The sequence below is a fragment of the Grammomys surdaster genome, unplaced genomic scaffold, assembly GCF_004785775.1.
Source record: "Grammomys surdaster isolate TR1022 unplaced genomic scaffold, NIH_TR_1.0 126660, whole genome shotgun sequence".
Lineage (NCBI taxonomy): Eukaryota > Metazoa > Chordata > Mammalia > Rodentia > Muridae > Grammomys > Grammomys surdaster.
This window is the reverse complement of record NW_021621449.1, coordinates 3122613-3150028: the sequence shown is the minus strand read 5'-3', so window position 1 is coordinate 3150028 and position 27416 is coordinate 3122613. Positions and strand designations below refer to the sequence as shown.

At 47.9% G+C, this 27416-nt stretch overlaps 1 protein-coding gene across 2 annotated transcripts; it reads right to left on the bottom strand.

The window, feature by feature from the left end:
* Positions 1–1304: 1304 nt before the first annotated feature.
* Foxj2 (forkhead box J2) lies at positions 1305–26245 on the bottom strand. Of its 2 annotated transcripts, XM_028761132.1 has the most exons (11): positions 25462–26245; positions 17899–18245; positions 14908–14982; positions 13095–13163; positions 12800–12940; positions 12246–12441; positions 8406–8801; positions 7715–7816; positions 6649–6858; positions 5997–6095; positions 1305–3852 (listed from the first exon to the last, which is right to left on the bottom strand). In XM_028761132.1, exons 2-11 carry the CDS (start codon positions 18229–18231, stop codon positions 3764–3766), a joined length of 1710 nt encoding a protein of 569 aa, XP_028616965.1. In that variant the 5' UTR covers positions 18232–18245; positions 25462–26245; the 3' UTR covers positions 1305–3763. The 2 variants fall into 2 exon arrangements, with proteins under 2 accessions (XP_028616965.1, XP_028616966.1); XM_028761133.1 differs by lacking the exon at positions 14908–14982 and having other exon boundaries at positions 2136–3852; positions 25462–25679.
* Between the last annotated feature and the right edge of the window lie 1171 nt (positions 26246–27416).

Genomic DNA, 27416 nt, shown 5'->3' with positions numbered 1-27416 from the left:
AACTCTGGAAATAACTGATTTTTCTCAAGAGGTCCGCTTACATTGGGATTATGCTCTGAATGGAACTTTACAACTGGATCCCCCCATTTCAGAGTTTAAAACTCTGATGAGTGCCTTTACCAATTCTATACTCTCCTCTCTAGAAGGTCTGAGGTAAGGGCCCAACCTCTCCCCTACAGTATAGTATCCTGAATCTTTTTTAAAATTAGGTAATATAAACAAAAAGTTTTTAAAATGAAATACAATTTAGACAACATATTCTGACCATATTCTCTCCTCTCCTAATTCCTCCAAGAGCTTCCCCCACTTCCCTACCAACCCAACTTCGTGGTCTCTCAAAAAATAAAAAAGCAAAAGACAAAAATCAACACAGACATGTAGACTAAAAAAGGAAAATCAATGAGCCAAAAATACACAAAAACAAAAGGCACATATTAAAAAAAACAAAAAAAAAACAAAAATCAAAAGTAAAAAAATCATGAAATTGTTGTGTTGGCCAACTACTCCTGGGCATACGGACTGCCCTGAACTGTGGTTTATATACCCAGTGACGCTCCACTGGAGAAAAGTAATTGTCTTCCTTTTTCAGCTGGTATCAATTACAAATAGCTTCTTGGTTAGGAGTGGGACTTTGTGTCCATTCTTTAAACTAACATGCAAACAAGGTGGGCCTGTTCTACCCACCAACCTTCCAACAAAATTCACTTAATAGCATTTAATAGCATTTTAAACTTAATAGCATCTTAAACACAAAATGTTAAATATGTATCTAATTCTTTTTTATCCATCACTTATAAGCTAAGTAAACCTAGTGGTAGGGATGGATGAGGGGTTGTACTTTGAAAAGGAATGGCCCCCATACACTCAAGTGTTTGGATGCTTGGCTATAGGGAGTGGCACTGTTAGGAGGTGTGGCCTTGTTGGAGGAAGTGTGTCAGTGTGGAGGCGGGGCTTTGAGGTCCTAAATGCTTAGGCTATGCCCTGTGTGAAACACATACAGTCTTCTTGCTGCATTAGGATCGAGATGTAGAACTCTGAGTTTCTTCTCCACACCATGTCTGACCATGCTCCCTGCCACTGACTATAATGGACTGAACCTCTGAAACGTAAGCCAGCCTCAGTTAAATGTTTTTCTTTGTAAGAGTTGCTGTGGTCATGGTGTCTACACAGCAGTAAACCCTAAGAAGACAGGGGTTAGCAGGATGCTAACAAAAACACCCTGCTTCACATTTCTCCTCTCCCAACCAGGCAAAAAGAAACTAGAGAGAAGTGCCAATAAGATAAAAACTAGAAACATTCTTTTCTTTTTTTTTTTTATTAAGAAAGCATGCAAAAAAAGAACAAAAACAAAACAAAAACAAAAAACCAAACAAGTTGTGAGCCCATAACACCCCCTTCCCAGCCTGCACCAATGCAAAGCATTATGGGTGGTATAAAGAACTCACCAAACCAGAAACTTGGGGTTGAGGAGAGGAAGCCTAGGATAGGTGGATCGACACAAATGACTTCTCCTTTATTCCTGCTCCCCTGCTGTTCCCCCTATTTCCTCTTATAGGCAGTGACCCCTACAACTGTGCACACATCACCCAAGACAACAGCAATGACTATACTTCATGTCCAGCAACACTGGACCAACAAAATAAAAGTAGTTCTCTTTCCATGTCACGGAGGGCATAGGAAACTGAGGCCCAAAGGGGATCAGGTTTGAACTGTCCCATTCTGCAAGCCTGATCCTGGAGAGCTAGAACCTCAAAAGGCCTAAAGTTACCCTCTGGTCTCCAGCCCAAGGCAGCTGCTCTAGCTGCCCACCAGGAAGACTGGTTCTCAAGACATGGAGAAGCCAGGGGCACCTGGGAGTATGACTCAGCCTATGCTCCCCAACCTTGGACAGATGTGACCAGGAAAGGTGTTTGGGAAAAGAGGTGGTACTCTGCAAGGGCAAGACCTTAAGGAAACCAAAGGGAAGCTATGTAGAATACACCTGAATGGAAGAAATAGTAAGAGATGTCTAGTAGGGCCCGAGCAAAGTGTGTGCCACCTCTAGGGAAACATCCCTTTCCCTAGGGAGAAGCATTTTGTCATACATCAGCCCACCAGATGCTCTCCAGAACATCGCACATTGGTTTGGAGGACACTTTTTTTTCCTTATTCTCCCTTTTTTTTTTTTTCCTTACAAAGAAATAAAGTGCTCTTTAGTGAACTGCCCCATCTTGCCCCTTTACTAGCTCCACTGGACTTCCCCAGTCTCACACATTCGCCCCCTTCTAAAAAAGGAAAGGGGCCGATGAGGGGACGTGAGAACTGGAAGCCCAGTGTCTTAGAAATCATGGATAAATAAAAGCATATGAACAAAAGCCACAGAGATTGGCCCTGTGGAAGATATGCATTTTGTCTGTTTCAGAAAATTTAGTAAAAATAAAATGGAAGTGACATTGGTTTTCCTTCTCAGAAGTCAAATTTGACAACACACTAAGACCTCTGCAGCAATAAAGCACGGCCACTCTCTGTTAATGGAGACTCCGCCCTGTGCCTAGGCGTGCGCCTTGCCCTCGCTAGCCCTGTCTCTGTATCAGTCATTTCTCTCTTACAATTTTCATTGCCTGTCAAAATCAAAAGCTTCCACCCCACCGACAGGAACTTCAAGAGAAGCATCTCCCTGTCCAGCTAAACAAATGGCAGGTTCCCACCCACGTCTACACCGGCTCCCTCTCTTCTCCCCGCTGTCCCATCAGCAGTACTCACGTATGAGTCTGCTATGACAGGAGGGAGAGAGGTTCCCACAGCACGTATATGACGTGAAGATACTAGAAGTGAGAATGGCTTCCTTTTGTCTTTTGAGAATCCCAGAAAATGGGACAAAAAAAAAAAAGACAGGTGGATGATTTGGACAAACAGCTTTAGGAAGACAAAATAGTATTTGCTGAAGGAGAAAAGATGATGGTAGGTCATTTATATATGCAGAACAGCCAGTTAACTCTCAGAAAGAATTCCCTTTCCGAAGCCAAAATGCCTTAAATTGACATTGTTTCCAAGAAGCTGAACCTATGATGGACAGTGGTCCTCATGCCCGAGCAGACAGGCTAACCTCCTGAGAGCATGAGCCAGGAAGAAGCCAGGGGTGCTTTGGCATGGCAGTGCACACCCGACTTCATCCTGGGCTGTACCCATCACCGCTCTCCAAGCCCACCTGTCACGAGGACTGCCGGAACAAGTAAAGACTGGCTGTGTGATGGGAGGGCTCTGAGGACACAATTAGCACCATTGAGTAAAACTGCAACGTCATGGTTGCCAAGCAGTGCCTTAGACACCCCCCTCTACTTGCTGCGGCCTCTCTGGGCCAGCCTGAGACAGACAGGAACAGAACTCTACTCAGAACTGAAAGGTGGGATCAGCACTGAGTTTCTCAGAGAGAGAGGTGAACTAGAATTTGAAGCCTTCCTCAACAGCTCATCTTGAGGCCTGAAGATTTCAAATGAGCAAAGGGAGGGCAAAGCCCAGGGTCAGAGGGCAGCAGACTGGGCAGTATGTAACCAATAATAATAATAATAATATAATTAGAATAATAATAAAAGAAGCAGGAGGGAAACAGAATGAGGAAGAAAGGGAATTATCCTCGGCAGCATCTTGCAGTGGCTTCTCTGACAGAGAGAACAGAAAGAAGCTATATATCTATATACAGGTCTGGGGATGAGAGGCGGGGACAGTTCTTCCCCTGTGGCCAGAATTCACCACCAGGCCTTGGGCTGATGTCCACTGTGATTCGTTAAGTGATCAAGTCCCAGTCGAAGTCATCGGTGATCTCCTCATTGGCACCAGGAGGTGGGACAGGTGGCCGGGTAACCATGTGGTGTGCTGTCAAGAAGAAAGACAGATCATAAAAGAAGCTGGAGGAGAAGCAAGTCCATCAGTCTGGATGGAGAGTGAGTGGTCTTCTGCTCCAATGACACCACAAAGGAAGCCGAGATGACATAGTGAAGTTCAGTCAGCCTACAGTCCAGTCAGCCTACAGTCCAGATAGTCAGCCTACAGTCCAGTAAGTCAGCCTACAGTCCAGTCAGCCAGCCTACAGTCAGTCAGCCTACAATCCAGTCAGCCTACAATCCAGTCAGCCTACAGTCAGTCAGCCTACAGTTTTTTTAACTTTAAAGAATTTTTTTTATGTTATGTGTATGAGTGTTTTATAATTCTTCCCTCATACATTCCATCCTGACTGTAGTTACCCTTCCTTCCTAGTCCCTCTCTCCAACTCCCCTCGTCCCCAGATCAGCTCCTCCTGTTTCCTTTCAAAGAAAAAGGAAAGAAAGAAAGAAAAGAACAATCCTCCTAGGGATATCCACCAAAAATGGCCTAAGAAGATACAACAAGATTGGGCACAGACCCTCATATCATGGCTGAACATGGAAACCTAGTACAAAGTAAAGGGTCCCAAGTACAAACAAAAGAGACAGAGATACCCTCTCCCACTGTTGGGAGTCCCACAGGAACACCAAGCTACACAACCATAAGGTATATGCAGAGGGCTTAGCTCAGACCCACACAAGGTCCCTGTCTATTGCTTCAGTCTCTGTGAGCTTCTGTGAGCCCTGCTTAGTTGATTCTGTGGACTGTGTTCTCATGGTGTCCTCGACCCCTCTGGCTTCTAACCCCTTCCTTGCCATCTTCACGGAGTTCCCCCAGATCTGCCTGACTAGTGTTTGACTGTGGGTCTCTGCATCTGCTCTCATCAGATGCTGGATGACACCCCTCTGATGACAACAGGGTTATAGCCTATAGTTCTTTCTGCTGCAGACTACTAATTCGGTGACATCTCAGGAAACACACTGAAGCCCATGGTGATCTAGCACTCACTATTCTGTCATTAAACTCTACATCCGTGAAGATTATCGAACAATGATAAAATAGCTTAATTAGCTGATATTATATGAAAGAGCAGCACCGAAAGTCATATTTGCAGTGCATGGACAAAGAAACAGACGCCACCCTCAAAACTGAAGATTCTTGTGATCAGAGAAGATGGCAACAGTGAATGGCCTAAAACACATTTACACATGAGGGATCTGACCCTTTGCACTGTCTACAATGGCTCAGCGGCTCCCTGCTCTTTGCTTCCCCACCGTCACAGACAGTCCAAGCCCACGCTGAGGAAGCAACTCAGTGGCACAGAACTTGCCCAGCACACAAGAAACCCTAAGTTCAACCAACACTACAAAAGACAAAAACAAAACAAACAAACAAAAAACAAACTGGTAAGTTGATCCCAGATGCCCCATGCGAGCGGTCACATGACAGGACCACAGACATGGGTAAAAGCTGTTTATGTGAGGCATTCATTTCATTCGTCTGTCTTCCCTCTTGGTTCCAAAGTTGAACATAAATATCCCTCACAGCTATCTTCCATTTACATTCATAATTTTACTTCTTTTCAGTGTTGTAGTTGCAGGATGTTTCAATCTTTAGAAATCATTCTGTTGGATGTGTATGTGTGTTCTGCCTGCATGTATATCTGTGCATCACATCCATGAGTGCCAGCAGAGGCCAGTAGAGGGTGTCAGATCCCCGGAACTAGAGTTATAGACCACTGTAAGCCACGTAAACTATGTGAGTACTGGGAATGAAACCCAGGTCCTCTGGGAAAACAGCTAGTGCTCCTGACTACTGAGCCACCTCTCCAGCCCCACAAGGTAAATTTAAAGCCAGTCCCAAGCTAGGGGTGTAGCTCAGAGGTACACCCTGTAGTGTGTGTGAGGTCCTGGCTCTACTCCCAGCACCACCAAACAAAGTGAATTTAATTAAATAAAAGTGCCCTTTTTAGTTGCACCTATGTGCACCTCCCTAGAGGGTAGCTCAGCTCATCATGCGGTCTTGGGGACCATGACACCTCACCCATCCTCGCAGCTACAGACAGAAGGGCAGAGAGAAGATGCCCGAGGAAAGCAAAATGACACTGAGAGATCGGTGTGCTTGTCTGTCCATGAAACACCCTCCCCAACTCTTACCTGGGCGATTGTATCCTGCTGAGTCTTGGGTGGAGATTGGGTACATTGGTGCTGGGCCAGGGTAGAGATGAGAGGCTTGTGGGTGCCCATAAGAGTTTACTACCAAAGCAAAACAAGAGTTACTTTACTGGGGGATTACTGTAGTCAACGAAGCAGGGAGGGAAACCATGTCTCTTTGTCCCTCAGTCTGTCTCTCTTCCTGTCTTGTTTTAGAGATCATACATGCAGGAAACATTCTGCAAAAGCTACCAGCCCTCAGCTCTCAGGGTGGGAAGGGAGGGATCAAAGGTAAGGGAACAACCAGACACACTCTCACCGAGTTTCCAGTTTCACTGGCTTGAGTGGGATTCAGGTGATGGTTATTACTGGGACAATTTGGAATAAGGACCTTCTTTAACAAATCCCCTCCCTTTTTAAAAGGTAATTCTGATCTCCAAATTGAGGTGTCAAAGGAACCGAGTCTGCCGCCTCTGCAGCAATTCTTTAGGCCCGCCTGCAGGACTTTACTGATTCAACAGATATTTAGTCAACAAGCTGGTTCCAGGACTCAGCCAAGTCACCGCCTAGAAAACCGATTGTGCATTTCTCTTTTCCCTTCCCTTCACCCTTCACTTACTTCAGTCTCCACTTCTCTGGCAACTTTGTGTCGTACCTTGGTTCATGGATGGCTCTGGTTTGCCACTGGTGAGGGCACAGGAGTCAGTGATGCGGGAAGGGGCAGGTGGTCGGTGAGAACCCCCTTGTGGGGGCATGTGACCAGTCTGGGTGAGGAAGTGGTTGAGGGAGTCACACAAGTTGGCGATATGATGCTGGTCGAGGGTCCAGTTCCTTTGCTCTGCCTGCCGTAGGCTCTCCATCAGCTCTAGAAACAAGAACATCAGCCATGGTAGCCCTGAGGAACTGCCAGAGCCCGTACCACACCGTCCCCGGTGCGTGGTCTCCTCACCACACCGTCCCCGGTGCGTGGTCTCCTCACCACACCCGTCCCCGTACATGGCCTGGTCTCCTCACATCTCGTACCACTCATGCCACCTACTAACGATAATGACTGATACCTTTTCCTTTTTTGCTTCTATAAGCATTTATTGAAATGTGACATAACAAGAATCATTAAACGTGCCAGTTTTTAATTAGAATTTTTCTCTAGGACTGCCTACATTAACCTTATTCTGTACTGATACATTTAAAGTAAAAAGAATAAGTAAATAAACCCGACTGGAAACAAGCCTACTCATTTGACTCTACCTAGGGATGCTTCTTGCAACCTTTTTGACTACTTTCTTTTTCTCTTAAGGAGAGTCCTAATGTGGCTGCCCAGAGGCCACAGCTACGTCTATCACGGCTCCACCTTCAGCTCTCCATTCTATTTGTCCCTTGCCAAACTCTTATTTTAATTTGCATCTCCTTGGTGAACAAAAATGTTCAAAATGACTTAATGAATTCACTATCATCTCCCTGCCAGGAAGCAAAACTACAAAATGGTGGTCCAGAGTCTCCAAATTCTCAGGAGCCTTTCTTCTTCCCCAAAAGATGACTAGCATAAAGCATTGTAATATTTGAATAGCAAAATTTTGAGTCAAATCTAAAAATACCAATAATATATCTTTCTCGTGTAACATACAGAAGTGATGGAATTCTGTCCCAAACCCACTTGGCCATGCACATGGGTTCTAGCACATCCCCCTCTTCCCTCCGCAAGTGGTCCTTAAAGCGCTAACCTGAGAACTGGGACTGCTCGATGCTGGACCAGTTGAGCCGGTTCACCATTTTGAAGCTTTCCTTTAAGGAGTCAATATTGGAGCACCAGTCTGGAGGAAAGGCTGTGAAGAGAGGGGTGGGTGGTGAGACAGGGCAAGCAGTCAACACATGCAAGCTTCTCACAGTGACCCAGCTCAACAGCTGCACCAGCACCAGAGCTGTGGACACCAGAGCTGAGGATGCAGGAATGGTAAAGTAACTGTCCATTAAGCACCGCGGGCAGAGATGCAAAGCAATCCTAGATCATCTGCCAATATGGACTGGGAACAATGAAATCCCCAACCTCAGTTCTCAGTAGTGCAGGGCTTTATGTAGTAACTTCCATCAGCTGAGATGAGGTAAGAAGGCAAGAGACTAGCCGGGCGGTGGTGGCGCAAGCCTTTAATCCCAGCACTTGGGAGGCAGAGGCAGGCGGATTTCTGAGTTCGAGGCCAGCCTGGTCTACAGAGTGAGTTCCAGGACAGCCAGGGCTACACAGAGAAACCCTGACTCGAAAAACAAAAAACAAAAAACAAAAAAAAAAAAGAAGGCAAGAGACTGATCCTAGAAGACCAGCTGTTAACTTTGTCACCCATGGTACCTCCCTCCACGCCAGTGAGGAAACAGTTCACTCCTGCTTCTCCCAGCTCTCTCTGTACCCTTCTTACTCACCAAAGCCAGTGCTGTTGATGGGTGCCTGGCTCTGTGCCTGCTGCTGTGCTGGCTGCTGGGCAGGGTGGGGGTGGGGATGGTGCTGATGAGTGTGGTAGCTTCCATGCTGCAGTGGGGGAGGATGCATGGCCATCCCAGCGGGGGAGCCATAGCCTTCAGCTCCTGCTTGCTTTCCCCCGGGTGTGGTACAGCCATCAGGGCTTGGGGTGTGCAGTGGAGGGGCACCCCCTACATTTGAGGGGCCCTGAGTGGGTGCCTGCTGCTGCTGTGGTTGTGGTTGCTGGGGTGGTGGCTGTGGCTGCGGTGGTGGCTGCTGCTGTTGCTGCTGCTGCTGCTGCTGCTGGTACATGTAGTAGTTGTTAGAAGGTGGCATGTCTCCCAGGAGTGAGGAAAAGCCTGCAGGGGAAGAGGAAGCAGGCAAATGATTTGGGCTACACAGTTTCACTAAATGACATCTTCTTTCAGGATGAGAGCTCAGGCAGGAGAGTTGAAAGGACAGAGGTCATTCTGCAACCGCAAGAACCCTGTGCCCTTCTGGTAGATAACAGACCGGAAAGAGCAGTTAGGTTAGGGGAAAGCTCTGGCCCACTGGTGACCATGGAAACATTAATAAAACACTTTAAAACCTCACTAGTGACGATTCATGCTACTTTTAGGGGAGTTAGATGTAGGGCGGGAATCAGTTTCAAAGGTTTCGCATAGCAGGTAAAATTAAAACTTAAACTCTAACTAAAATGCAGCTATTGGGCAGACAGTGTTCCACCTACTGTCCCTCGGTCCACTACTGTTCTGCCTTCTTGTATTCAGTACCTAGGGAATACAGCTTGGGTGGGAAGCAGCATACGGACAGATTAATCTCTCAAGACAACTAGGCAAGGAAGAGCTAAGTTGTGTGAGTGTACAACCTGCAGCCCCCAGGCCAAATGAATGCAGCTCAGGATAGCTATCAGTATAGCCAGCACAAAATCATAGACTCTCAACCACTAAACCAGTAAGTCTCTTAAAAAATTATGAGATTTTTTTTAAAGATTTATTTATTTATTATATATACAATGTTCTCCCTGCATATACACCTGCATGTCAATAGAGGGCATCAGATCTCATTACAGATGGTTGTGAGCCACCATGTGGTTGCTGCAAACTGAACTCAGGACCTCTGGAAAAGCAGTCAGGGTTCTTTAACCTCTGAGCCATCTCTCCAGCCTGAGGTGTTTTCTTACATTTTGTTTTCTGTAATTTAACTGCATTGTTCTCATGTATGAACTCTGAGGGTGATATTATGCTGTCAAAATGTCAAAATGTTGGAGAAGCCTGGAGCTGGCTATCACCAGAAACCTGAGTAAATGTTCACAATGCCCTCACCTCACACAGTCTTATTTCTTACTTTGCTTCTGGCAGTCTCTCCAGATTCCTGCCTCCAATCAATCAGCAATATGAGTTGTTTTAATCCTCAAGCAAATGCTAACACTTTAGGCCACACTCTAGATATTGATCCCTTAGGTTATAGAAGAAGAGATTAACTCCTGGCCACAGAGCCCAGTGCCCACACTCCCAGCACTTAGGAGGCTAAGGTGGGAGGATCTCGCTGGGCCCAGCACTCAGGAAGCAGAAACAGGAGGACCTCTGAATTGGAGGCCAGCATGTGCTACAGAGACCTTGTTAAGAAGAAAAGAGAAGAGAGAGACTAAAACAGAAAGGGGGATGGTGGAAGAGGTCGAGGGGGGAGGAGGGAGGAGAGAGAAAGGAGAGGAGGAACTCTTGACAGAACATGTCAGTGTTCACGTTTTTCTCTCAGCTGGGATGACAGACCTCAGAAAGAAGTTAATGTGACTGAGGCCCCATGTCCCTCATCACTCTGTCTAGCCCACACTGCCTACAATGGACTACCAAACAGACCACGAGGCCCACACTCTCAGCCCCACCACAACTTCTAACTTCTTTTTTAGGAATACATGAACTGGGGCTGGAGAGAGGACTCAGTCGGGTAAAGTGCTTGCTGTGTAATTGTGAGAACCAGAGTTCACATCCCCGATGCTCATGTAAGCACTATCAAGGTACGCAGCCCACCTCTAATCCCAGAGCTCACGGGCAGAGACACGGGGCTCCAGAGCAAGGCGACTAGCTGGACTTGCCTAATACGCAGCTCTGTATTCAAGTGAGCAACCCTGCCTTAATACATAAGGTGGAAGGCAGCTGAAGAAAACACTTGAACTGACCTCAGGCCTCTATAGGCAAACACATTTACACATTCACCACATTCACACAGACAATCAGACAGACGACACAGACACAGACACAGACACACACACACACACATGCAAAAATGCATGCATATGTGAAAGCATGTGTGTGTGTGTGTGTGTGTGTGTGTGTGTGTGTGTGTGTGTGTCTGTGTGCACAAGCATACATATGTGTGGTATGTGTGTGTGGTTAGGTGTGTGTGGTTAGTATTTTTGTCAACAGAGGTTAGGGTCATCTAGAAAGAAGGAACGTCAATTGTTCAGTCAAGAAGATGCTTCCACCACACTGGGCAGTAGACGTGTGGGGGACATTTTTCTTGATTAGTGATCGATGTGGGAAGGCCCAGACCTCTGTGGGCAGTGCCAACCCTGGGCAGGTGGTTAAGAAAGCAGGTTAAAGCTCAGCCTGGTGGCACACATCTTTAATCCCAGCACTCAGGAGGCAGAGACAGGCATCACTCCGAGTTCAAGGCCAGGTTGGTCTACTTAATGAGGTTCAGGAGAGATAATGCTTATACAGCAAGACCTTGTCTCAAAGGAAAAAATAAAACAGGGTAGAGCAGAAGGAGCTTGAGGTGAGGCTCAGCTGGCAGCCTTAGTTGGAGCTGAGCGCATGCTCCCACTGTCTAAGCCCTGGCTCCATCCCCAGCTTGTAACTAGGTGTAGCAGAGCACAACTGTAATCCCAGCAGTCGGCACAAGAGAAGGATCAGAAGGTAAAGTCATCCTTGGCTACACATCCTTGGCAAGTGCAAGGCCAGCCTGGGATATCTGCAATTCCCTCTCACCCTAACTGACTAACTGAAAAAGAAAAGTAAGTTATTCTTATTATAAAGCATAAGGATTCTTGGGAAAAGGGTACCACTATTGTCCCCTAGTGGTCATACACTGAATGACTCACAGCCGTAAACCAGAGGTGCAGCACAGGGGTAGAACACTCAGCTATCACACACAGCCCCTGAGTCAGATCCCCAGGATTGGGGTAGAGGGTTGCTGGGAAAATCACTGCCTTTGGATGATCCTCTAGTTCGTTTTCTGAAGACGATACCCTAGTGTGCCTCTGAATCAGCTGTCTGTACCAAATACTTTAGTCCTTATGTTTCTTCTGACCAGTGACCAGTTTCATATATTAAAACAAGAAATTGAGGGTAAGTGCATTTGCTGCCAAACCTAATGCACGTTTGATTGCTGGGACCTATACGGTGGAAGAAGGGAATTGACTCCCACAAGCTGTCCTCTGACCACTTGTGTGCCATGGCATGTGCAGCACGCATGTGTGTATGCGTGCGGGCGGGGACACACACACACTCAGTCACACACACACACACACACACACACACTGTAAAAAGTGTAATCTCAAAAACCCAAAAAGATAGAAAACAGGGATAGAAGAGAATGTTTCCACTTATTTGACAATATAAGGAACTTTTAGTCCCAGCAACCAGAAGGGGGAGACATGCAGATCTCTGAAAGTTCAAAGGCAGCCTGATCTACCTAGCAAGTTCCAGACCAGCCAAGCTACATAGAGAGATCCTGTGTCAAGGAAAAAGAGGAAAGACAAAGAAAGCCAGGCTGTCTCCCGCCTGTCACACTGCACTCACCGTGCTGAGAGGCGGAGGAGCGCTCCAGCATGGACTTGTAGAGGTTGCGGAAGGACCAGCTTAGGTCCTGAAAGTTGATCTCTGAGTAGGAGAATTTGAAGTCGTGGTTGGTGCTGTAGAGAGGAGGGGCCGCCTCTGTGCTTTCCTGCCCTGGGGCCCCTGCTGCCACTGCTCCACCATCCACAGACCCTGGGCCCTGCAAAAACAGGTAAGAACGGTGACCTAAGTCCCTTCTGAAGCAGTATAACCTCCAAAGGCCACTGGGGTCAAGTCTGTCCTTTGCACCCCCTCCAGCTGGCCAATGACACAGCATCACCTGGCCTCTTACCTACCACTCTCCATTTCTTCTCTGTGAACCCTTCCCTAGCGCACCTCCATGCCTCTCTGTCCCTCCTTCCTTCTGGCTGGGTTTCCCTCTTTTCCTTTTTCCTTCTTTCCTAATCTATCTGCCTAGCATACCACAGGTCCTTAATATGCAATTTGGAACAGAACGATATCTAAACCCACTGAACCATCCGTCCAATCCCCCTATGTGTGTCATCTCAGCTTCCTACCTGGCTGTAGTTGGCCATGGAGGAGGGGCTCTGCAGTGACATCTGAGGAGTCCCCTCATGAGAGAGTGAGGCTTCTCCACTCCCTGGAACACCTCCCCGGGGGCTTTTGTTGGCCTCTTGCTCTGGGGAGTCTTGGGATAGCTGGAAATTGTGAAAGAAGAGAAAGCTGTTGGCAGGGGTGAGACACTCACCCACGAGCCATGCCTGTGGCTCCACCTCGCTGGTGTTAACCCAAATTTACCACAGAAATGATTAAAATCCAAGAAAGGGATCTCCCAAAGAAGAGAGAACTTACATCATCATCTGGAGGGTGCCTTCTCTTCCGGGAAATGTCGGGGCAGGTGTCAATTGTCCAATAAGAGCCCTGGAAAGGGAACCAACCCCACGGGGAAGAGAAGCATTACCTATAAAGTTCCTGTTGGAAAGGGTCTCTAATAGCAGTCATACTGAAAATGAGGTGGGGCTGGGGAATGTAACTCAGTGGTAGAGTGCTTGCCCAGCATGGAAATCGAACACCTGGCGTTGGATTCCCCAGTACAGATTAGAAGAGAGAAGTGAAATCAAGCAAGAGAGAAGAGAAAAAGGAAAGGGAAGAAGGGGAGAGAGAAGAAGCTGGGCTGGACATCCAGATAGAATCTCGAGGGAGCTGAGTACTAGTGAGGAGTAAATCTGTCCTCAAAGGTCACAGAGTAACTCTGTCCTCAAAGATCATGGAGCAGTGCAAACACTAGCTTCAACTGTTCCAAAGGGGCAGAAGAACAACAGTAACTATGTCAGAGAGCTGAGAAAGCCAGAAAGCCCTTTCCTTTCCCCTATGACCTGAGGCAAAAGTGCCTTGAGCCTTAGCATCTGTCAAATGGGGAGAACCACTCCCTTTTCCCTTTGGAAAGTAAGACCTCAGACTCTACATAGAAAAGCTTCCAAAAGGTTAATAAGCAAACTCGGTATGTTGGCACACACCAGTAATCCAGCACTCAGGAGGGACTTAGGCAGGAAGATGGCAAGTTCAAGGCCAGCCTGGGCTATACAGTAAAACCCTGTCTCAAAAGAAGAAAAGGTGACTAAAAATCTATGGACATTATGTATTTGACTCTGAAAGGTTGCACTGTAGCATGAAGAAAACAAATAAAATAAGGTTCTGAAAAAAAAAAAGAAAAGAAAGAAAAGGTGACTAAGCCAACATTTTACATGTAGGAACAAGTATTTCTCAAAAGAAAGGGGGCCTCTCCAGCCTGGGCTACAGAGTGTGAGGCTCTATCTCAAACAAATAAAAAGGCTGGGCATAAGTACATGCCTTTGTTATTTGTTTGGGTCTTGTCTTTTAATTTTTTGAGACAGAGTCTCTCTCTAAGGCCCTGGCTGTCCTGGAACTCTCTATATAGACCAGGCTGGCCTCAAACTCACACAAATCCACTTGTCTCTGACTCCAGAGTGCCAGGATTAAAGATGTGTAATACCGCCGGGCGGTGGTGGCGCACGCCTTTAATCCCAGCACTTGGAAGGCAGAGGCAGGCGGATTTCTGAGTTCAAGAGTTCGAGGCTAGCCTGGTCTACAGAGTGAGTTCCAGGACAGCCAGGGCTACACAGAGAAACCCTGTCTCTAAAAAGCCACAAAAAAAAAAAAAAGTGTAATACCATGCCTATTCTGATCATGCCTTTAATCCCACCACTTGAATCTGTGAGTTGGAGTTAGCCTGGTCTACATATTAAGTTCCAGGCCAGCCAGATTGACATAGTGATACACTGTCTCAAAACATGAAAAGAAAGGAAGGAAGAAGAAAGGGAGGAAGGAAGAAAAGAGAAAGAGAGAATGAAAGAGAGAAGAAAGAAAGAAAGAAAGAAAGAAAGGAAGAAAAGGAAAGGAAGAGAGGAACCTCAAAGACAACTCTACCATAAACATTCCTATTAAAAACAAAGAGATTTCATAGTCTTTAGTCATCCACTCTAGAAAAGGCCCAGCAGCTTGGCAACCATGCTCTTCCTTTGAGGAAAAAACAAGGATGCTTTTAAAGCTAACATGGTTTCCTCTTCTGGTAATTAGAACGCCACCGGACTCTGAGTGCTGTCACCTCTCCTTCCTCCTCCCTTTGATTCCTGCAACAGCTCACCTTCCCGGGGTCATCCCGAGGTCTGGGCACCTTCCGGAAACACTTGTTAAGGGAAAGGTTGTGTCGAATGGAATTCTGGTGAAGCAAAGAAGCAGGTTAGATCTGAGCATTGGGCAAACCACAGTATTTTCCAAAGGGACACAGAAGAACATACAGTCAAGTTCCAGGGCATACGCAGCACCTCAGCACTGTACGCTGGAGGGACGGGTGCACAGACAGCAGAGGGGTGAGGGAAGGAAACCACCAAAGTCAGAGGTGACAGTGACCAGGTGATCATGAAAAGTTACCTTTATAGCTTTCAGCCTTCCTATCAAATTAACAACACATATATAAATGCCTCAAGCCAGGAAGATCTCTGAGCTTGAGGCTAGCCTGGTGATAGCAAGTTCCAGGATAGCCAGAGTCATATGGTAAGACTCTGTCTCCAAAGACAAACAATAACAACAATAAAAATAGCCAGACATGGTACCCCACACCTGTAAGCTCAGCACTCAAGAGACACAAGCAGGAAACAGAGGCAGGCGGATTTCTGAGTTCGAGGCCAGCCTGGTCTACAGTCACAGTGAGTTCTAGGGCAGCCAGGACTGCATAAAAAGACCATTTCTCGAAATAAGCCAGGTGTAGTGCATGCCTTTAATAATCCCAGCTCCCAGGAAGAAGAGCCCAGTGAATCTCTGTGAGTTTGAGATGAAGCCATTCTGTTTTACATAGTGAGTCCCAGGACAACCAGAGCTACATGGTGAGATTGGGGGCAGTGAGGGAAGGCTGCTGACGAGCTGATAAGATGATGGGGGGTGGGGGCAAAGTGCTTGCCACACAGCCTTGGGGTACCTGAGCTCAGTCCCTGAAACCCACATGCAGATGGAAGGTAAAGAATCAACTTAGGAAGTTATCATCTGACCTCCATATGCACATCAGGGTGTACACAGACAGACAGACAGACACACACACACACACACACACACACTAATTATAATAAATTTTAAGTAGAATCTTGGGAGATGGTTCAGTCTATAAAGTTTGACACCCAGCAAGAAGACCTAAACTCACATTAACTAGGTGTAGCTGACCACACCTGTAATCCCAGAGTTTTTAGGATTTAGATATGAGCTAGAGACATAAGAATCCCTGAAAGATCACACTAGCCAGTCTGGCCCCGCCTCAAACCAGCTGGAAGACAAACACCATACCCCAGGCTGTCCTCTGACCTCCACAGCCATATGTGGTATGCATGGACTCACGCTTGCACACACATACTAAGCACACACACCAACAAATAAACACCTCAAAGTCATATCTACCCCCATTTCTCAATTCCTTATGAAAAGCAAAAAGAGCAGTATTTTTATACTGTCTATATACATTACACAAGTCAAAAATCCTGCGTATTCTATGGGGAGATAGCTCAGTGAGTAAAGCTCACAAGTGTGAGGAATAAGTTACATCTCCAGAACCTACATAAAGGCAGGAGCAATAGCAAGGTTTGTCATGCCAGTGTTAAGCACTGAGAACACTGTGTTGTCCTATAGCAAATGGGAGGCAGACACAAGACAGTATCCAGAAGCTCCCAGGCCAACGGGCCAGCTATACACAGTTCTTAACAACATTAGAGACCCTGTCTCAAACGAGGTAGAAGGCAAAGACCAATAGTGAGGTTGTTTGTCTTCTAACCTCCACATGTTTTGGGGCACCCTAACATGCAAGACACATAAGCACATACAACAAAGAGTAAAACAAAACAAGGCTCAGGAGTGAAACAAAAGCACAGACAACCTTCATTTTCTCAATAACACTCAGAACGACATCTGGGGAAAGGAAAACCTGCAATGTGCATGTGTCGGTGAACGACCACATCTGGAGAAAGGGAAAGCCCCAGTGCGCATGTGTTGGAGCACAGAGAGCCATAGCCTAAAGGGGCACATTTACTACCCGAAGACTGAGTGCTTTCAACAGCCCCAGTTCATCATCTGGTTTGAAAGTCAACTGGTGATTTACGGAGTGAGAAAACAACATTTAATCCCCATTCCTACTCAACAGTTGGCAAATGAGTGACTGCTCCAAATGATGACAACGAAGCCTGGCTTGGCATGCCTGCCATCCCAAGTGTAGGGAGGTCAAGACCGGAGAAACAGTAGTTCAAGGTCAGCTTCAGCTACATCATGAGTTCCAGGTCAGGCCAGACTGAGCCACTCGTGACATTGTCAGCAGACAGACAGACAGACAGACAGACAGATCTTTGTGGTTTGTTTGTGTGTTTTGGTTTTGAGGTTATTTTTTCCCCTTTGGTCTGGTTTGGCTGGGGGATGGTCTTACTCTGTAGCCCTGGCTGGACTGGAACTTGCTGTGTAGATCAGACTGGCCTTGAACTCAGAGATCCACCTGCCTACACTTTCAAGGTGCCGGGGTTAAAGGTGTGCGACACTACACATGGCTAAAAAATATACAGTTTAATATCAACCTTCTTTCTCCTCTTCAAAAAGGACTCCCATGGTCTTCACCTACAACCTCATTACCTGCTAGTGAACCAGCTACCAGTAAAGATCCTAATTACTTTTTTTTTTTCTCTTAGTACACAATGCTTCAAAAGATGATGGCTATCTGCAAGGAAGCTATAGAATTTGATGAGTTTCCCACCAAAGTAGGAGTCAGACCTTTCCTTGCTCAATGACTTGAACAGAGCAGTGACGAGAAAGATATGAAATCAAAGAGTGCCCTTTTGGGGAACTGGACAATAACAGGGTGTGCCAACAACAGCATCCTGCCATTTCATAACTATATTTAATGGCTTGGCATCACTAGTGTTTCCATGGTAATGCTTCTGAAGCTGGTGGACTCTAAAGTAAATAGAAGCAGGGGTAGAAGATAAGGGATCTTGAGTTCACGTATCCCTGAGACAAGTCAGAGTAGATCAGACTAGGTTATAAGAAGAAACAAAAGCAGAGAAGGTTGCTAAAGGTTAGGTACAAGCCCAGCCCTCAGAAACAGTCCTACCTTCCAACCGATGCCAGCGTTCTTATAATAGGGGAAGTTGTCGCAGATCCAGCGGTAAATCTCACTGAGAGTCATCTTCTTAGCTGGGGAGGAATTGATGGCGTAGGTGATGAGGGTGGCATAGCTGTACCGTGGCTTGCCATCTTGGTGGACCGCTGCCTCATCTTTGCTGAGGGTGGCGTTAGGATCCGTGGGGGAGCCTGGGGAGCACTTGCGGGCGCCCCCTGGAGGTCCAGCCTGAGAAGCGCTCCCAAGCTTCTCAATAGTGGCTCTGAGAGTCAGCTGTGGCAGCCAGTCTATGGAGGTGAGGCTACTCTCCAGGTCGGAGGCCATCTTACTTCTGGGTTCTGCAGAGAAGGACAAAGTAGGAAGGCAGATGAATTTCCTCTGTTGACTGACTCCATTTTTAATGTGGAAGGTAAGCAGCCTCTTTCCATTTTAATTCCCATTTAATAACCCTCTCCTGAGATGACCAAGTGCAAATACCAATCACTCACCAGATGATGGAGTGCTTCTTTTTTTTTTTTTTTTTTTTTAAATCTGAGACAGGGTTTCTATGTATAGCCCTGGCTGTCCTGGAACTTGTTCTATAGACCAGGCTGGCCTCAAACTCACAGAGATCCGCCTGCCTCTGCCTCCTGAGTACTGGGATTAAAGACATACACCACTGCCAGGGCAATGGAGTGCTTCTTACCCCACATCTTAATGGAGAATATGACCATGTAGCCTCTCCCTTCACAAAGGCTCAGATAGCAAACCCCACCAAAAACAAACAAACAAACAAAAAAAAAACTATTCCCTCAATTCTTGTTATAGCCCCACAACACAATATTTTTTACAACACAATATTTTTAAACTCTATATAAGAATAATTTTAAAAAGTCAACCCTACTTAGCAGGTAAAATTAGCCAATGTCTATTCTCCAATTACGTGACACTTGTAGGTTTATATATAGCATGCACAAGTACATAGCAATAGCACATAGAAAGACAGCACAAACACGGATATGCACTAATGAAGCACACATTAACACTCGTAAAGATGTTTCATACTAAACACAAGCTCTCAGCTCTTTATCACACACACACACACACATACACACACGTCTAACAGAAAGCATATTAAACATAGCCCGAGTGCAGATCCTAACAGGTGACTGGGTCTGGAAGCACAGGGCTATAATCTCAACGACTTCAGAGGCTGAGGCAGCAGGATCACAATTTCAAGATCTTCCTGGGCTACACAGTGAGATCATAGGTAGCCTGGGCAATTTAGTGAGACCCTGTCTCAAAATAAAAAGTAAAATCAGTGGGTAAGAGATAGTTCAGCAATTTAGAGCACTACTTGCTCTTGCAGAGGATTCTGGTTCTATTCCCAGCACCCACATGGTGGCTCACAGCCATCTATACATTCCAATTCTAGGGAATCCAATATTCTTCCTCCTCCGACCTCCTAGAGCCTGAGATGTGCACGAACGTGCGGGCGCGCGTGCACACACACACACAGACACACACACACGATACACATACATATACAAATACATGCAGGCAAAACATTCATGGATATAAAATAGATAACTTAAAAAAAAAGAAATTAAAAACCAAAGGGGGGGGGCTGCAAGTGTAACTCGGTGTAGAGTACTTACTTGCCTGAGACCCTGAGTTCAGTCACCAGCACCACAGTAAATAAGCAAACAAATGATGACAACCAGCATCAGCAAGGTACAAGACTGACGCGTGAACAATGGCGCACACACAGAGATGACAACATATACGTGGCATACCTTACCAACAGAGCACAAAGTCACACAGAAGAGACAGATCCTAAGTACACCGCTGCCCTCACACCTTTAAAGCTCCCGCTAGCAGGCTCCTGCCCACAGACACCAGCACCAGGAAGGAGTCATCAGCAAGGCCCTCCCACCTCCCAGGCCTGCAGGGTTTTACCCAGCCAGGGAGACACCCAGCTGTGTGCACACCGGTAACAATCAGATAGCCCGGCTAAAAATAGCCTCCGTAGGGCTAAGAGCTGGCTCCCCTTCCCCGCCCTTCTCCTCCCTCCTTCCTTCCCAGTCAGGCACGCAGGCTGCCTGCACCTCCATGCAAACTCCTAGAGCTTCGATTCCGCCCACGCCTGATGTCTGCCAGCCCTGCCGCCAACCAAACTGCCTAGGCTCTCACCACCGGGGAGGTGTGACAAGTTAGTGGAGGAGGGCAACAGTATCTGTATTGTGGCGGGGTCTGGTGCCTCCCTACAGGAACCCCCACGTAGCCATTTGGCACTTCCGCGGAGCTGAAGCAGGCAAGCCCCTAAGCCCTTGCTGTCTAACAGGTTTGTGCCTGCACAGCCGCCAGATTCCAGAGAACATTTCTTGCACAGTCCCACCAGGGCAGGCAGTACTCTGCACGAGCCAAGGCTACCCCCTCAGAACTTAGAATTCTGGTTGAGTACCCTGTTCTGCCAATCCATAGCCAAAAGACCCACGACAAGACCACACTAGACCAGACATCTGCAAGGATGCAGACTCAGACAGTTGGCGGGGCCCAAACTCCGTCCCTGTAGCATCTCTCTTAACTCCAACACTGTGACATAAATTTCAGGCGCTCACTTTCTCATCCTACACAACTCAACTACATCCTGTAGTTTCCACACAGACACTTGCCCTTTCCCTACAGGCCAGAATTCTCATTCACTCCCCTCCTGACCAGGTCCCACCCTTGAAATCAACCTGTGCTCACATGTACCTGGCCCAGTGCTCCCAACCAACAACACACCTAGTCTCCAAAGCTGAAGGGAACATCTTCCTTGCCTCAAGGGTCTCGGAAGCAAGAGCCTTAATGACACCCCAAGAGTTTTTTGAGCAGAAAACAACAAAGGGACCATGTCTGACTGGCACCAAGAGAGCCTACCCATTCAGCCTTAGCTCTCTCGCCAGCGCCATCCTTTCCAGCCTAATACCACCACCTTGCCCCAAACCATGAACATGGAAACTTGGGAAACAATAGGACACGTCATCTTTCCAGGAAGATACACACCTTCTAGCTTTTTGCTGTGTCAAAACACCCCGGCCTCTGGACTACAGCAGGGGAGCTCCAGTAGTGTCAGTCCCATAGGTGGGTTCTCTAGGATCAACAGGGATACACCAACAAGCAAATTCCTAAGCAAGAGGCCTGGAAAGATGTGTTACCATGCTCCCAAGTCAGTCAGCTGCTGACCTCAGCTCTGTGTGTGTGTGTGTGTATGAGTTTGCACTGCCCATGCTTGTCTCAAACTCTGGGCTCAAGCAATCCTCCTGCATCAGCTTCCCAGATAGCTGGATATACAGACATCAGTCCCCTAACCTTCAATATCTCCCAGGAAAGAACCCCAGGAAATCTCATCTTTAGAGCCAGAAAATTTCAGTTATTTCCTCTGAAATACTCTTGACCCAAACCTGGACCGTGGGGGTGGATTTGTGTGTAGAGGCCTTATAGAGCCCATTTGACATGTGCCAACCACCAGGAATTTCTAAAAGGGAAACATACATGACACACATACTTGCCTCTTGCTAGCTGTCCTGCACCCTTGCCTCACAGGACACTGAGATTAGACACTAACCTTTCTCCGTTCCTCCCTCCCCCACCCCCCCGAGGGCAGCCCTCCAAATGCAAACCTCAGTGCTCAGAATACATTTCAGCATAAACCTACAGAGCTCACAGGGCCTGGACCTCCCAGTCTTGCACACTCGGCTCCTTAGCCTGGCCCGTGTCCTTACCCCATCACTTCCCCATTCGTAAAGGGCAGCGGGGATTGACTGAGCTTCCTCTGTCCTATTCCCAACCTCAGCACTGACTCATTAAATGCCCTCTGGTGATCCCTTGCTCCCTGGTGACATCTTGATGCCTCAGTTTCCCCCTCCAGTAAAAGAGATGAAGTCATAGCCCCTACCAAGGCTTTATCCCTGGACAGGAATGAAGCTAATGAGCTCGGAGCTGCCACACATTCCACGCTCCCCAAAATAATGGCACAAGGCTGATGTCCAGGGCTATTATTAGAAAAGCAAACAAGAGGTAGCTCCATTTCTCGGGCCAGCCAACCTAGTTACCCAGACCTCTCTCTCCAGGTGGGCCTGGTGCCACTGGCCTGGGCAGAACCTGAGTAAGGCCACATTCTTCTCTGCATGCTGGAAGACTGGAAGGAAACACACAGCATCTGGGAAAGGCAGCCAAAGGGCAGACTCCATCACATCCACGGGACAGCTGATGACAACTACAGTGCTGTGCCTTCCCAAAGCACACGGAACAGAGCCAAACGCAAAGTCTTCTTGGGGCATGACCAGCCAATGGGATGGGACCTTCGAGGTCCACGAGAACCTACACTGTTTACTGCCCATATTACCCAAGCAGCTAATAACTGTTCTCCACAGGGTACTCGAGTCAGGTAGTAACCAGTAGTGAACTTCCTAAGCTGCGCATAATGCCAAAACTGTCAGCCTCGTGATTGGTCAGGCTGCCTGGCTTTCAACTCAGCTCTGATAGACAAGGCATTTAACTTCACTGTATCTTAATTTTTTATCTCTGTAAATAAAATAAAAATTCTAAAAATGTAGGTATGGTGACTCAAGTTTGTTATAGTAGCACTCTGGGAGGTTGAAGCAGGAGGATTGAGTTTGAGGCAGCTTGAGCCATGAGTTTGAGCCAGCCTGAGCTGCCCAATAGTAAGCTTAAGACCAGCCATGGCTATATAGTGAGACACTGTCACACACACACACAGAGAGACACACACACACACAAACACAAACACACAATCTAAAGAGGTTTTTTTTGTTTTGTTTTGTTTTGTTTCATTTTGTTTTTTTGAGACAGGGTTTTCTATGTAGCCCTGGCTACACAGATGTCCTGGAACTCACTCTGTAGATCAAACTGGCCCTGAACTCAGAGATCCACCTGCTTCTGCCTCCAAGTGCTGGGATTAAAAGTGTGCGCCACAACCGCCCAGCTTAAAATTCTTTTAAATAGAGGTTAACTGTTCCTACAAGAGTTGTGAGGATTATCTAATATTTCTTAGTATGTTTAAAGCACTTAGTAAGTGAACCTTTTGTTTTTAATGAAGGGAAAAAGAACTATCAGTCGGCTATATGTATGCCTCAGTGTGTGTAACGTGCAGATGTCAGCCCTTAGTTCACTGCCAAACACAAAAGGGTTTTAATGAAAAGAGAATAGGGCCCGGAGAGATGGCTCACCACTTAGGGACACTGGCTGCTCTTCCAGAAGACCTGAGTTCAATTCCCAGCACCAACGTGGAGGTTTACATCCATCTGGAACCTTAGTCCCATGGGATCTGATGCCCTCCTCTGGTGTGCATATGCTCAGAGAAAAATACTTATATATACATGAAATATACAAGAAATAAATCTTTCAAGAAAAGAGAATGTCAAAAATTATAACAGATCACAAAGGCGACATCAGAAGCATCAGACATTCAGTGAACATGTTGCCGTGTCTGAACCAAGCCTGCAGTGGCTGTCAGGACATCAGGATTTCCAACATTTCCCTTGAGTTCATCAGCTCAGTACTGAATAAGATCGGGAAGCCTCAGAGGATGAAGGGAAGGGGGAAATATCATCACCTGTCTTTCAGGGGATTTGGGTGCAGTCATAAGATACAGTCTGGAAAACAATATGCTCCAAAGCACAGTTAAAGCAAGCAGCCCCTCACTGACTACTGAGAGGCAAGAGAGTTACAGAACTTGTCCCAGGAGAGCCACATGAATGAGTGGTCTGCCAGGTGCAGTGACGCCCAGACTGTGCCGCTCAGAAGCTGCACTCCGGCATCTGATAAAGTGCTTGGTAAGAAACGGACCACTGCTACGCCTGACTCATCTCTTTCAAAAGTGGGGGAGGCTGCTCTAGATGGGGAAGTAAAGGACCCTCATCTTTCTTAAGGCTGGAAGTACCCACGATGAAGCTTTCCTACCAGTCCTGGAAGAAAACAGGCCCAACCTGAGAAAGGCCTGCCAAGCTGCTTAGGTGACTCCAAGAGGGGGGTCATGGGAATTCCCACTGGTGGGTGAGAGGAATGGCTAGGCTTTCTCCCAACTGGTTGTCTGCACCCTCACCTCTTCTAGGTTTTGGCAGGGAGTCTCCCGCTTCTACAGGCGTGCCAGAAGTGACTCTAAGGGATCAAGGCACAGTCTAAAAAACACCAGGATAGCCTCCTCCATGGACACGCTCAAAACACAGACACCAAGCCACAGTCATTCCCATCGAGAAACGTGTACAGCATTCTTCAGCATAGCTGTTGAACCTGTGGACTCCAGTCCTGTTCTACATTACAGCATTACAGATACCTTCCAAGATCAGGTGGATAGGCAGAGACCTGGACAATACAAGCAATCCACCCGTGGCCCATATAGGGAGGCAGAGACTGAAAACCCAACGGGAGGAAGCCCCATACAGAAGAGGAGGCAGGCATGGTCCAACCACCAGACAGGAAGTGCAAGTCCCAAGCTAGTGACCTTGGGTGAAAAAAATCAGAGCTCTGCTACAAATGCAGCTCCGGCTCAACCAGGAAGATTACTTAGCACATTTTCTCCTGCTTTTTCTAAAGATTCTAGACCTTGAGGATTCCCTACAGTAGGAAGAAAATTTTCAACACAAGGTTCCTGGGATCCAGAACTAAACAAGAGAACAGGAAGGGAGATGATGAGACCAGGAGGTGTTTTCCGGAAGGAAACTCTAAAATAAACTCCTCAGAGGTCAGACCTCCCTGGTGGTCAGCTCACGCAGACAGAGGGACGAGTGGAAGGACGCTAGGAAGCTCCTTCCTCTCTTCCTCCATACAGCTGATTTTTCCTGAGGAACTGCCAGCAAATGGCAGGACACATTAGGAGACTAAGGCAGATCTGGTATCTAGGAAGACTCCAGACCACTAATGTCCATTACCCTGACAGTTCCTTCTCATCCAGGGGCATGTGGATTCCAAGTTCCCTTTGGATTTTACACAGAGAGGCAGATATCCAGCCTGAAGTAAGGATGTCAAAAGGGCCCTCCCTCCTGGTATCCAAGATAGAGTGGGCGGGGACCGGTTGCCAGTCAGGCAAGCAGTCATTGTAATATACTGGGAAGAAGACTTCTGTTGAATATTAAACCGGCTTAGGCATGTCATGGGCAATACAATACAATACATAAAATGCTCCCATGACGGCAGGTCATTTACTGAAGGTCCACTCACCAGAGGACAAGACCCAAAGACGGGCAGTGCTGTGGAATTCTAGCTATGCTGTGTCCTGAGTTACTAACACCATGGTGTCCTAAAACCATGTTATCTGTTCTCAGTACAGAGCATTAACTTCTCTAGGGACTGTAAATGACCCATCCCTTTGGACTCCAAAATCTAAAAAGGCCATTTCTCAGAGTCTCTGAAGCAACATGTGGGTTCCAGTGTAGAGGCTCCATCAGAAGATATTTCCCAGGGGTCTGGGTTATTACTCTATCTTCCCTTCCAGTGAACCATAAGATCCTCCATTTCAGCTCCCCGTACCTACTAGTGCCTACAAGACATTACAGAAGAGAAAGCACTAACCTGTCTCCAAGGTTCCCCCAGCCACCGGAGGAAACCACCTGGTACAGAAGTTTGAGGTTGCAGGGATTCCCCTCTTCAGAGGCAGGTGACAGGTGGCATCCTCAGTGACTCCTCCAGAGCCTGGCAGAGCCTCCTGGGCTGGAGCGGGGAACTGAGTCCCCTGAGGAAGAGGAGCCGAAGGAGGAGGAGGGGGAGAGGGAGGACCTACCTGGGGAAGATGGCACACCCCCCACACCCTGCCTGCTACCCTAGGGAGGAGGGGAGGAGCCTCTCCTAGCCAGGAGTTGTCTCCTCCCCTTTGGGGGAATCCCCCTCCCCCCCAAACTGGATCTTTCAGGGGCTGAGGGCTCTTTCTGTCAGTTGGAGATCTGAGCGGAGGGGCTCTGCCCGGGTCCACTGTCTAGGTGCACGGAAGTTAAGGGGCGAGGTCTTCTACTCTCCAGCAAACTGGAACCAATTCCTGGCGGTTCCCTGGAGGGTCCTGGCTGGTGCGTGTCAGGACGCCTCTCCGCGGTGAGTCCCGGGTGGGATGCGGGGTGCCTATTCCACAGGCATGGCTCCCTTTCTCTCTACCTCAAAAGTCCCGAACTGTCTGGAGTGCGTTGAGGCGTGAGGGAGGTATCACTCCGGGTCCTTCAGGTCCCACTACCCTTCCCGACTTCTGGGGGTCTCCTCTAGAGCCACCGTGGGAGGGACAGCCGCGTGCCCTACGGCGATCTCTTCTGGCTGTCCCGGGAGTGGGGAGGGTCCTCCCTCCCAAGGGAGAGGGAGCAGGTCCCCGCACTGGGCACCCCGAGGGTGGGGTCCTCGCACTCCCCGCTCCCGCCCGGCCGGCCGGCCTGGGCAGCAGGGTCCCGGAGGCCGCGGTCCCGGCTCCCGTCACACCCGCTGCCAGGCGGCAGCGCCTCCCTGGTCACGTCCCCCGTCTGCCGCGCTTCCTCGCGCGTGGGGCTCCCCGCGCTGCCACCTCTGAGGCTCCAGCCGGTCGGGGCTCTCGGGAGCCGGCAGGCGGACGGAGCGCGTCGGGGCTCGGCTCGGGCTCGGCTCGGCTCCGCTGCAGGCCCCGGCTCCTCCCCGGCCTCGGCGCCGCGCTCCGCGCCCCTCCCCCTCCCGCCGCCGCGGCCGCCGCCTCCCGGCGCGGGTTAAGGAGGAGCGCGGAGCCCCGCAGCCCGCGGGTCGCTGGCCCTCCGTCCCCGGCACTGGCCGTGCCAGCGTCCACGCTAACCGCCACGCACACCTCTCATTGTGCTGTGGTCTACGCCTAAGACAAGTATTCCCAGTTTTCTCAGGAACACATTTGATGGCTCCTCTCTTTCTCTTCCAGACAGCTTAGAAAGGGTTATAGAGCCGGGCGTGAAGTTAAAGTTTACTCTTATCCTGGAGGTCAGTGAAAGATTGGATCCTGAATGTATAAAAAGATAGATGAGTCTGTTATAGAGAAATGAGCATCGGGAGATGTGTTAGTTTCGGCTCTGCAAACTTGTGCAAGACCCTAGTTTCTGGAAGCATAGTCTCTAAAGAAGGGACTACGATACTCTGGCCTGCCTACTAATATGGATGTCGCAGTCACCAAAGGAAATGATTTGCGAGATGCTTTTTAAAACGGTATAGTATACAAACAGTACAAAGCATCATTATTCGTTCCCCTTGACATGCTTATAAAATGTCATTTTTTACCTTTGTGCTAAAATCAAGTGACATTTCTGTAGAATATGTTATCCTGAGTGCCACGGGGAGATAGACCGGTCTTTCAACACATCCCTCTAGTTCTTACAGAATAACCTCCATCCCGGGACAGGAAATACAACCAGGGTAGCCTATCTCTTACCTCTCCAGTCATGCTATGCCCTTACAAACTCTTAGGTATATCACCCTCCAGCTTACTTTTCTCCAACTGTGTTCTATTATAAAATGATGAGGCAAAATAAATTGTTCACTTGATATTTGAATTGCTC

Excerpts from the sequence above, each read along its gene's own strand:
- Foxj2 (XM_028761132.1), bottom strand. The coding sequence starts at position 18,231 with ATGGCCTCCGACCTGGAGAGTAGCCTCACCTCCATAGACTGGCTGCCA. Across the intron at positions 12,941-13,094 it reads GGCACCCTCCAGATGATGAT|CTATCCCAAGACTCCCCAGA; the intron begins GTAAGTTCTCTC and ends CACAATTTCCAG. Across the intron at positions 12,442-12,799 it reads CCATGGCCAACTACAGCCAG|GGCCCAGGGTCTGTGGATGG; the intron begins GTAGGAAGCTGA and ends CTGTTTTTGCAG.